Consider the following 12635-nt stretch of genomic DNA (forward strand, 5'->3'; position numbering starts at 1 on the left):
CTCCTGCCTCAGCCTCCCAAGTAGCTGGGACTACAGGCATGCCCATGCCCGGCTAATTTTTTCTATATATGTATTAGTTGGCCAATTAATTTCTATTTATAGTAGAGACGGGGTCTCGCTCTTGCTCAGGCTGGTTTCGAACTCCTGACCTCGAGCAATCCGCCCGCCTCGGCCTCCCAGAGTGCTAGGATTACAGGCGTGAGCCACCGCGCCCGGCCTCTTTTCAGTGTTTTTTACTGTTAAAAATCATTTTTTTTTGAGCTTCAAACTATACTACAAGGCTATAGTAATTATTATTATTATTATCATTATTATTATTATTTTGAGACAGAGTCTTACTTTGTTGACCAGGCTAGAGTGAGTGCCATGGCGTCAGCCTAGCTCACAGCAACCTCAAACTCCTGGACTCAAGCGATCCTCCTGCCTCAGCCTCCCGAGTAGTTGGGACTACCAGCATGTGCCACCATGCCTGGCTATTTTTTTCTATGTATATTAGTTGGTCAATTAATTTCTTTCTATTTATAGTAGAGATGGGCTCTCGCTCTTGCTAAGCCTGGTTTTGAATTCCTGACCTTGAGCAATCCGCCAGCCTCGGCCTCCCAGAGTGCTAGGATTACAGGCGTGAGCCACCACGCCCAGCCTTAAAATCATATTTATTTGTGATTTGTGAACCTCTCTGCATTACAAACAAACTTGTCTTCAGTTTTTCATAAGTATAACTTTACAATCTTAGTGTTGCCAAGATTGCATTTTTCCACTGTACACTAATTTTATTTTTTGTTAAATTTTAATAAAGTTTTTATTGTACATATTTTTGGCATACATGTGATATTTTGATACATGTATTCAATATGTAATGATCAAATCAGGGTAATTGGAATATCCATCAACTCAAATAGTTATATTTTTTTTGTGTTGGGAACATGTTAATTTTTTTCCTAGCTATATTTTAAATTTTTTTGCAAACAGAGTCTTGCTCTATTGCCTGGGCTAAAGTGCAGTGTCATCATCATAGCTCACCGCAGCCTCAAACTCCTGGGCTCATGTGATCCTCCCACCTCAGCCTACTAAAGTGCTGGGATTATAGCTGTGAGCCACCATGGCTGGCCTCTTCTAGCTATTTTGAAATATAGAATTAATTATTATTAACTATAATCTCTCTATTATACTAGAATACTAGGACTTATTCCTTCCATCTGTTTTTATATACATTAACCAATTTCTCTTCATACTCCCTCTTCTTTACCTTTCCCAGCCTCTGCTAACTACCATTCTACCCTCTATCTCCATGAGATCTACTCTTTTAGCTCCCACATATGAGTGAGAAATCATCAGGGGATATGCAAATCAAAATCACAATGAGATATCGTCTCACTCCAGTTAAAATGGTTATTGAGACAAAAAATAACAGATGCCAGGCCAGGAAACTGAGAAAGAGGAACACTTGTATGCTGTTGGTGGGAATGTAAATTAGTATAGTCACTATGGAAAACAGTATGGAGGTTTCTCAAAAACTAAAAATAGATCTACCATATGACCCAGCAATCCCATTGCTGAGTAAATATCCCAAGAAAGGAATTCAGTATATTGAAGAGATATCTGCACTCCTCTGTTTATTGCAGCATTATTCTAATGGCTAAGATATGGAATCAACCTAAGTGTCCATCAACAGATAAATGGATAAAGAAATTGTGGTACATATACATAATGGAATATCATTCAGCCATTACAAGGAATAAAAGAAAGTTCTGTCATTTGCAGCAACATAAATGGGACTGGAGGTCATTATGTTAAGTAAAATAGTCAAAATTGCATGTTAATGATAGCTGTTTATCAAAAAATTTCACTCAAAGGATCATCATTTTATTGTTTTTTTCTAACAATGAAAACTTTTAAAGAATAAACACATTATGAATTTTTATTTATATCTTACTGTCATTAGCACTGGAATGGTGCTTGGGGGGAATAAGTTGACACATTAAAAAATATTGCCTTTACATATGATATTTTGAAGGCTTATTGGTCTCCCTGAGGGGTTTCTTGGCTAAAGGTTTATCTGATAGTCATTTGAAAGGTTTCCTAAGACTACAAATTTCTGTCTTTCTGTTTCAATGAGTAAAACAGCATTGTTGTGGTTAAACAACTGCCTCTCTCTAGGTTCACTCATTCCACAGATGTCACAGAGAAAAAATAAAGACTAATTCTACATTTATCATTGCATTGTTTTTTAATTAGTCTCTTTTGCCATTTTTTAATAACTTGTATTTGAACAGTTGTTGGTTAGCTTTACAATGCTATGTACACTCCCTAGGGACCATCATTGTATCTTTGTCTATAAGCATAGAAATAAGGAAGGTTAGCTTATCGCAAGTTTTCATTGTTATTTTTAGAAAACTTATAAAGATAACTCTATCTGGTTTAGTTACTCTTAATTTAAGCCTTTATGTTAATGTATGCCCAGTTTTCCTTTGTTATTTTCATATTAACTTATTGAGACTATCATTATACATACAGACTGTGTAATAACCCAATTATGACAAGACAGGGAAGAAACAAGATATTTCTGTTGGATAATGTAAATACATACAGCCCTTCTGAAGGGAAATTTGGCAAATTTTATCTAAAGCCTCAAAAATGTTTACATACTTTGATGCAGTACATTTACTTATTGGAGTTTATTCTAAGGAAATAGAGGTTATGTGTAAAGCTGTGTACACAAAGATATTTATTATACTGTTATTTATAATACTGAAAAATGGAAAAAAATGAAATACTCAGAATTGGGAATTGGTTAAATAAAGCATGGTACTTCTATTTGATAGAATAGTATTTAGCCACTAAACATTATGCTGTAGAAAAATAATTATTGACTTATGGAAATGTTCATAATATTCGTCAAGATAGTTTAATATAATTTGAAATGTATTTTAAAATACTACATGTAAAAAAAAGATTATTTCTGCATAATGGACTTTGATAAGTGATTTCCCCACCTTTTTGATCTTCTGATTTTTTTTTTGTCTGTATAGATATGAAGTACTTTTATAACTGATATAAAAGTTAGTCAAATACAAAAATCAGTATTATCCAACAAATTGTTACATCTTTTATTTTCCTCTATTGTGTGACCTACTATACAGTTTTACTAAGGGAACTAGTAGAATGATGATGAAATTAGAAAAAAATGGCATCTGTTAATAACAAGAATTAAGAAGACATGATATATTGTTAAAGTTTGATGTTTTCATTAGCATATGGAAAAGATACCATCTTTACCTGTTTACACATGTAAAGGTTTGTTTGTTTTGTTTTTTTAGAGACAGGTTTTCACTCTGTCACCCAGGCTGGAATACAGTGGTACCATCGTAGCACAACTGCAACCTTGAACTCCTGGGCTCAAACAATCCTCCTCCCTCAGTCTCCCAAGTAGCTAGGGCTACAGGCTTGCTCCACCATGCTGGCTAATTTTTAAATATTTTTGGAAAGACGGGGTCTTGCTATATTGCTCAGGCTGGTCTCGAACTCCTGGCCACAAGCAATCCTCCCACCTCAGCTTTCCAAAGTGCTGTGATTATAGGCATGAGCCACTACACCAGGCCTGGCTTCTTCTTCTTTTTTTTTTTTTAAGATACAACTCCATCATCTGACCTAACCTTTGTATTGTGGCACCTAACAACATCTACCCCATTAGGCAGTAGTGATTATTTATCATAATAATTAGGATTTCAACAGAAACGTTCATTTTCCTCACCATCTATATAGATGGCCTTCTTTTGTAATAGTTTTGCTGTACACTATATAAACTTGGTGACCTATGCCCCCATGTTCAACCATATTCCTTGTAAAAGAGAAAATAAGACAGTTTTTCCACTTCTTAAAGAAGAGAAGTAAGTACTCTGCAGTACTCTCAGTGCTTCCCATTGTCCTACTGTTTATGAAAATCACTAGATCAAACTACAGTTAGACAAATAGTGACACAAAGTCATGCCACACAAATTATTCCCATTTTTTTTTATATAACACTAAAACTGGTGTGAGAGCTAATTTGTCAAAAACAGTCTGTACCAGCTTTAGCCCAATATAAATAAAGTGTGAAAATAAACAATCAATCATAGACACATAATAAATGATATGCAAGGCTCATAAAGAATTATTTTTAAAAGTAGATTATTTAATAGAAGTGAATTTGAATATTTTCATGCAATTGGAGCAGAAATATGAGTAAAATATTAGACTGAAATTTCAGACAAAATTTTTAGTGAAAAGAGATAGCACATGAGAAAAAGGGCTATTTGTCTGACTATTAAAATACTCCTCAAAAACTAGTTCCTATTTTTATAAGAAAAACACGAAGTCTGCAGGTATATATTTGTGAGATGAGTCATACTGGGAGGCCATCTTTTATAAATTCTGTATTTTGTCTCCTTTTGTTCAGTATATTTTACATTGTTGCAATTGTACTCCATAAATACATTGGCATCTTATTTTCCATTTAATATTCTGTTATGATGTATATTTTCCTTTGTTATTCACATCTTTTGTTCATAATATTCAATGGTTACATGGCATTACACTTTTGATGTACTATAATTTAATCTTTCGCTTATTTCTACTTTTTTTTCTTCTAAATAATGTAGCCTCAAACATCTTTGAGCATAAATCTTAATCTGCACTATCGCCTTCAGATAGATTCTCCAAATTGGAAATAGGATTGAATATTTTTAAGAATTGTAATACATTTTACCAACTTATTTAGAAAAGTTGAACTAATTTATACTTTTTAAAAAGTAGTATATAAAACAAAATGAATTACTTGTATTTTCAGAGTTATTCTCTGAAGTAAGACTTTTTATACAAATAAAAGATAAATGCTTTGATAAAAATAAACCATAATATAGAAAACTTATGATTCTTATAGAACTTTTTTCTGAAGTATTTACTATGTTTTAAATATAGAAGATGATATTAAGATGAATGTTATTTTAATTACTGAAGATAGCTTATTTTTACAAAAATATAATTAAAAGGACATTGATTTATATAGGGGAAAACTAAGAGACAAGAATTCTGAATTCTGGCTTTGGCTCCACTACTAACTGACCTTGAGTATGTCACATAAGTTCTCTAAATTTTGGTTACTTCATCTGTAAAATAAGGGCATTGAATCACATGATCCCTGAGAGATGAAAAGTGAGCGTTAAATATGTAGTAATTATTATAAAGTTCTTATTCTTTTAAAAATGCAATCATTTATCATTTGGGATGTTATGATGTTCCACAAATTATTAAATAGATAAAATTGCCCTGAATTTGTCCTTTTTGCCGTGCTATGGTCTGAGTGTCTTTTGTCCCCCCAAAGTTCATATGTTGAAAACCTATCACTGATATGCTTAGTTGGGGCATTTGGGAAGTGATTAGATTACTAGGGCAGAGCTCTCACGAATAGAATTAGTGCTGTTATAAGAGAGGCCCAAAGATTTGCCTTGCCCTTTTTTTCTCTCATATGCGTTATAGTGAGAAAATAAGCCTCACCAGACACCGAATCTACTGGCACCTAGAACTTGGACTCCTTAGCCTCCAGAAATGTGAGAAATAAATTCCTGCTGTTTATAAGCTACCCAGTCTGTGGCATTTTGTTACAGCAACCTGAACGGACTAAGGCACCCTTTTGTCTCTCTCTCCATTCAATTCAAGCATGTTCTTCTGCTAGGTTTTGGCTACTCTCCATCACCTTTATCAAGCATTTGTTAGACAGACTTGTTAGAAAAAGTGTAGAGACATTCTGCTTTGCTGTTATGAACATACCTTAACACTGGCATGAGTAGAATATTGTGTGAATAAATAATTTTTTGCAGAGCAATAGTTATCTGAAAATAGGTATCTTATAGTTGTAATTGGTTAGTCATGCTAAATTACTATTAAGTAATCAAGTAGTAGATTGTAAATAAATAATTTTTTGGTTTAAATAGATTTTATCAACTAGATCAACGGTCCCCTACTTTCTTGGCACCAGGGAACCATTTCATGGAAGACAATTTTTCCACAGACCGGGGATAGGGGTGTGGGGCGGTGGTTTCAGGATGATTCAAGTGCATCACATTTATTGTGCAGTCAAACCTCTCTACTAATGATAATCTGTATTTGCAGCCGCTCCCCAGGGCTAGCATCACCACCTCAGCTCCACCTCAGATCATCAAGCATTAGAATCTCGTAAGGAGCACGCAACCTAGATCCTGTGTATGCACAGTTTACAGTAGGGTTCACACTCCTATGAGAATCTAATGCCATCATTGATCTGACAGGAGGTGGAGCTTATGTGCTGATGCTAGCAATTTTCCCACTGCTCACCTTCTGCTGTGTGGCCCAGTTACTAACAGGCCACGTACCAGTACTAGTCCACAGCCTGGGGGTTGGGGGCTGCAGAATGAGATAATAGAGACATTAAGAGCTTCTTTGCACTCTTGGTTTGTTGTTTTTATTGCAAAAATCAATTAAATGTATTTGCAAGAAAACACTGGCGAAAATTATATTATATATGCTAATTAATAACATCCAGAAAATAAAAACAAGGTTTGTATTCATGCTGTGACAAAATATCTGAAAGAAAATTCAATTTTCTTATTTCCCAGTTATTTATTCATTTAATAACTTTGTTCATAATATATACATTATAAAAGAACACAGAAAGAATGCAAACCAAATATTCCTTTGCAAGACTTTCTAGCTAGTTTATAAAAAGTAAACATATGCACATGAAATGGACAAATAACAAAAACCAGAGCATGTGATGAGAGTATATTGCTTGTAAAATGAGATCTGTAATCGTATAGGAGATTAGGAATGAACTGTGACATTTCTCTTTCCCTCATTTCTCACATTCAACACCCAAATTCTATCCATTCCTACTGCTTCCTCTTTGGTTCAAGCCATCATTATCCTCTGATCAAAATTATGTAACATCCTCCTAACTTGTCTGTCTTCCTCCAGTTTTGCTTTACTCAATTGCTGTCCAATTGCTGTCACCAGGATAATCTAAAACAACCAAACTGGTTACGTGTATGGCTTCTCATCCCACTAAGGATAAAGCTCAAACTCTTTAAATGGCTCCTGAGTCTTACCATAATTGGGCCTTGACTTCTCATCTCTCTCCTGTGTTCTCACACTCTATGGTCTAACCGTGCTGTATTTACTATTCCTTGAATGTGACCTGCTCAGGATCTTCTTAGTTTTATCAGCACTTTACTTTCTTTTTTTTTTTTTTTTTTGCATGATACATCTTTTTTTATGATACATCTTTTACTTATTTATTTTTAGAAGGTACAAATGCAGTTTTGTTGCATAGATATATTGTGTAATGGTGAAGTCTGGACTTTTTGTGTAAACATCACCCAAATAGTACACATTCTACCAACTAGATAACTTCTCATCCCTTACCCCTTCCCATTCTTGTACCTTTCCAAGTCTCCAGTGTCTATGATTCCACTATCCATGTTCATGTGGACATGTTATTTAGCTCTGACATATAAGTGAGAACATGCCATAATTGACTTTCTGTTTCTGAGTTATTTCACATAAGTGTTCCAGTTCCAACTACGTTGCTGCAAAAGACATTATTTCATCCTTTATTATGACTGAGTAATATTCCATGGTGTGTATATACATATACTATTACTATATTTTCTTTATCCAAACATCCATTTGAAGTCAGGTAACATGATGGCTTCAGCTTTGTTATTTTTGCTTAGGATTGCTTTGGATATTCAAGTTCTTTTTTTGCTTCCCTATGAATTTTAGGATTGTTTTTTCTAATTCTGTGAAAAATGACATTGGTATTTTGATAGGAATTGCATTGAATCTATACATTGCTTTGGACAGTATAGTCACTTTAGTGATATTGATTCTTCCAATCCATGAGCATGAAAAGTTTTTCTATTTGTTTGTGTCATCTATGATTTCTTTCATCAGTGTTTTATAGTTTTCCTTGTAGAGGTCATTTACGTCTTTGGTTAAATGTACTCCTAGAGGTTGTTTTGTTTTGTTTTGTAGCTATTGTAAATGGGATTGAATTCTTGATTTGGTTCTCAACTTGGTCATTATTGGTGTATAGAAATGCTACTGATTTTTGTACCTTGGTTTTTTTTTTTCCTTTCTTTAAATTTCAGCATATTATGGGGGTACAAATGTTAAGGTTATGTAATATTGCCCATCTCCCCTGCCACCTCGAGTCAGAGCTTCAAGCATGACCATCCCCCAAACATTGCACATCTCACTCATTATGTTTGTATATACCCATCCCCTCCCACCAATAAATGTTTTTCCTATATGTCCACTTAGGTGTTGATCCATTAATACCAATTTGCTGGTAAGTACATGTGGTGCTTGTTTTTCCATTCTTGGGATACTTCATTTAGTAGAATGGGTTCCAGCTCTATCCAGGAATATACAAGAGGTGCTATGTCACCACTGTTTCTTAAAGCTAAGTAGTACTCCATGCTATACATATACCACATTTTATTAATCCACTCATGAATTGATGGGCATTTGGGTTGTTTCCACAACTTTGCAATTGTGAATTGTGCTGCTATAAACATTTGAGTGCAGGTGTCTTTTTCATAAAGTGACTTTTGATCTTTTAGGTAGATGCCCAGTAGTGGAATTACTGGATCAAATGGTAGATCTACTTGTATCACTTTGAGGTATCTCCATATTGCTTTCCATAGAGGTTGAACCAGTTTGCAGTCCCACTAGCAGTGTAGGAGTGTTCCTCTCTCTCCGCAACCACGCCAACATTTATTGTTTGGGGACTTTTTTGATAAAGGCCATTCTCACTGGAGTTAAGTGATATTTCATTACAGTTTTTATTTGCATTTTCCTGATGATTAGAGATGTTGAGCGTTTTTTCATATGTTTGTTGGCCATTATTCTGTCTTCTTTTGAGACATTTCTGTTCATGTCCTTTGCCCACTTTTTGATAGGGTTGTTTGATTTTTCCTTGCTGATTTTCCTGAGTTCTAAGTAAATTCTAGTTATCAGCCTTTTATCAGATATGTAGGTTGTGAAAATTTTCTCCCATTCTATGGGTTGTCTGTTTGCTCTCTTGACAGTTTCTTTGGCTGTGCAGAAGTTTTTTAATTTGATCAGGTCCCATTTATTATTTTTGTTGCTGCTGTGATTGCCTTTGGGGTCTTCTTCATAAATTCTTTGCCTAGGCCAATGTTTAGAAGAGTATTTCCAACGTTTCACACCTAAGGTTCAAGTCTGTTACCCAGTGTGATTTTTGATTTTTGTGAGAGGTGAAAGGTGTGGGTCCTGTTTCAGTCTTCTACATGTGGCTATCCAGTTTTCCCAGCACCATTTATTGAATAAGGATTCTTTTCCCCAGTGTATGTTTTTTGTCTGCTTTGTCGAAGATTAGTTGGTTATATGAGGATGGTTTTATATCTGGCTTCTCTGTTCTGTTCCACTTGTCAATGTCCCTGTTGCTGTGCCAATCCCAAGCTGTTTTAATTACTATAGCCTTGTAGTATTGTTTGAAGTCTGGTAAATTGATACCTCCTATTTTGTTTTTATTGCCTAGGATTGATGTTGCTATATGGGGTCTTCTCTGGTTCCATACGAAGCGTAAAATTATTTTTTCTATATCTGTGAAAAATGATGATGGTATTTTGATAGGGATTGTGTTGACTCTGTAGGTCACTTTGGGTAGTATAGACATTTTAACAATGTTGATTCTGCCGACCCATGAGCATGATATATTCTTCCACCTGTTTGTATCCTCTGCTATTTCTTTCTTCAGTGTTTCATAGTTCTCCCTTCGAGGTCTTTTACCTCTTTAGTTAAATATATTTCTAGGTACTTTATATTCTTTGCTGCTATTTTGAAGGGAATTGAGTCTTAAATTTGGTTCTCACTTGTACTGTTGTTGGCGTATATGAATGCCTCTGATTTCTGTGTATTGATTTTGTATCCTGAGACTTTACCAAATTCCTTTATCAATTCAAGGAGTCTCTTGTTTGAATCCTTGGGGTTTTTTAAGTATAGTATCATATCCTCAGCAAAGAGTGAGAGTTTGATCTCTTCTGCTCCCATTTGGACACCCTTAATTCCTCTCTCTTGTCTGATTGCTGTAGCAAGGACTTCCTGCACTATGTTGAATAGAAGTGGAGATGGTAGGCAACCTTTTCTAGGGAGAATCTTTCTGATATCTAGGTTAGGGTAGGATGCCCTGGCATTTTTTTCATATTTCCTTTTTAATTTTTCAATCATAATAAAACTTACTTGTTTAATTACTTACTTTCTGTGATAGCAAGTTTTGTGGTATTTGTCATGGAGTCCCTAACACCTATACAGTACCTGACACATAGCAGATGTTGGGTATTTTCTACATGAAAGAATGAATATATAAAGAGAGATGGTGTGGCTTACGAAGGCCTCATTGAGAGAGAGGTTTTGAAGAATGAGTACCTATTTCGATTAGAGGATAAAAGGATAAATACTGCATGGCTAAATAATGTTTGTCTACATGTGATTTTTCATCCAGGTGTGTCATTGTGTGCATGCAGCCAAAATACCAACCTTGTATCTGAACCTGTACAGTTAGAGGCCGTATTTTCTAAAAAGGGATAGTATGTATTAGTCTACTAAAGAAGCCAATTTCTTAAGATTCATTGTGACTAGTCTCCAGGATAATACATATCATACTCTTCAAATACTGTGAGTGGGAGAAGGGAAATTATATTGATTTATTATTGTTATTTATCTAAAACATTTTCTGTATAACACTTTAGCTATTATCAAATATCAGTTACTTTATTTCACAGGCATATAAAGTGTTTTTAGTGTCATTAATTCAGACTGTGTATAACATGAGGGCTGTTTTAGAATATTATGTTGTACTTGATGTTCTAATTTTGAATTTAGTTAAATTGACTATAATCTAAGGTTTTTTTTGTTTTTGTTTTCTGTATTTCTAAAATACAGCTGTTTGCCACATGATAAAGAGAAAGCATTTCCAATTATAATTTTATAGAATATTGATTCTGTATCATCAGACTGCTAATCAATCTTAAAATTTTCTGATTCTGTTATGTTGTGATTAAAAAAAAGTATTGCTAGGCCCTTGATGAATAAGACAGTGAAAATTCACAATAAAAATGCCAATAATTTACATAGGTTTCATTCTTAGGTTTAACCATGCAGTCTTGGAATTTGATAATAGCACATGATCTTTTGCATGTTAAACTCTTTAGAGGAGTATATTAAGTACAAATAAAAAAGGTATGTTGGTCTGAAGAATCTTAAATACAAATGAAATTCCTGAAAATTAAAAAGTGAATATGCATTTACCTATCTATTTACTATAATACAATTATCAAAGATTGACACAATAAAAATCCTTCATTTTTAGGCACTTGTAATTGTGATGGGTTGGATAAGTGATAATACATGTAGTTTAGAGAGAAGATTCCTTTAAGAGAGTATAATTTTGCTTGTTAAATCATAAAGCTTAAAGCTTAGTCATATATTGAGAAAGCTGCCTAATAATTAAGAATTGACATTTTAACACAGCATTTGCAACAGATACATTGGATAGTTAGTTAAATAGAACATTGTTTATTTTTAAAGGACTGAAAAAAATATCAAACTCTCCATGGCAAGTGAAATCTTCATAGTAGCAGAAATGGAAAACCTGAAGGATGTGGCTTATTTTCTGTTTGGATGATGCAGAATTGCTCTAAGCAGTAAGCTTACTGTTTTCAGACAGCATTAGCAGCATCAGCAAATACAACTGTGTCAGTCTCTCTTAGTACGGGGTGTTTGTAACTGCATAGGGGAGACGATAAACAGTATATGAGATCTGATATCTTGATAATGGCTTAAACAGATACTGATGGACAGATCTACTGTTTGATATTTTCTTCACTAACCCTGAAGATGCTGAGAGATAGAGATGGCTGTGATTATCTTTTTTTAAGACAGGAAATGCAATCTTTAGGGGTTTCTGGAAATAGAAAGGTCATGCCGTCTGGAACGTGTGAGCCTTTTCAATCTCTAAGTCATCAGGTATGACCTCGTGAATTATGATGATATATTAGCATGCAGGGTTATTGTCTTTTCTAGTTCTTACTCATTTGGAATTTATTCATTACTGTAATTGTTTATTGTCAGATTTTCCTTAGGATATTTGAACAAGTAATATTTATAGTAATGGACAGCAGCTAAACAATCTGAATTTTAGAAATGTGTGTGTATGTGTGTGTGTGTGTGTGTGCCTGTGAGTGTATATGACTGTGTTTGTGTTTACTTTGGCTTTTTTGGGGAAGTGGGGTAAAGGAAGAGATTTTTTTGGATGTGAATGAAAGCAAGGTTTGAGGCTCTTCAGATTTTTCCAGACTCAGCCTGAATAGAATCTCTCTGCATCTTTTACTTCAAGTGATAAAAATAGCATAAATTGATCAAACTGATAAGGCTATATAATAACTAGCTGCTTACAAATAGAGATATATTACAAATATTTTTTATTATCTGGAATTTCTTAAGCATACAGATCAATGCTGCTACCATTATAGTATGCCATATAGCAATAAAAGTTTGGTGAGTAGATTCGTGTTTATCAGCATCTGGACTATAAGTTA

The 12635-nt window shown here is 34.3% G+C and overlaps 1 protein-coding gene across 11 annotated transcripts in view; it reads left to right on the forward strand.

The window, feature by feature from the left end:
- Window positions 1-12635, forward strand: part of SLC4A10 (solute carrier family 4 member 10) — a 302950-nt gene that overhangs the window by 80258 nt on the left and 210057 nt on the right. For 4 of the 11 annotated variants that reach the window (XM_012735710.3, XM_012735712.3, XM_076005596.1 and 1 more), the window contains exon 1: window positions 9733-12063. The exons of 6 other annotated variants lie outside the window; for them this stretch is intronic. In XM_012735710.3, the coding sequence (XP_012591164.2) occupies window positions 11935-12063 (129 nt within the window). In that variant the 5' untranslated portion in view covers window positions 9733-11934. Of the gene's footprint in view, window positions 1-9732; window positions 12064-12635 lie in introns of those variants that run through there. One more of the 11 variants, XM_076005598.1, reaches the window with a different exon arrangement.

The sequence above is a fragment of the Microcebus murinus genome, chromosome 8 (genome assembly GCF_040939455.1).
Source record: "Microcebus murinus isolate Inina chromosome 8, M.murinus_Inina_mat1.0, whole genome shotgun sequence".
Classification (NCBI taxonomy): domain Eukaryota; kingdom Metazoa; phylum Chordata; class Mammalia; order Primates; family Cheirogaleidae; genus Microcebus; species Microcebus murinus.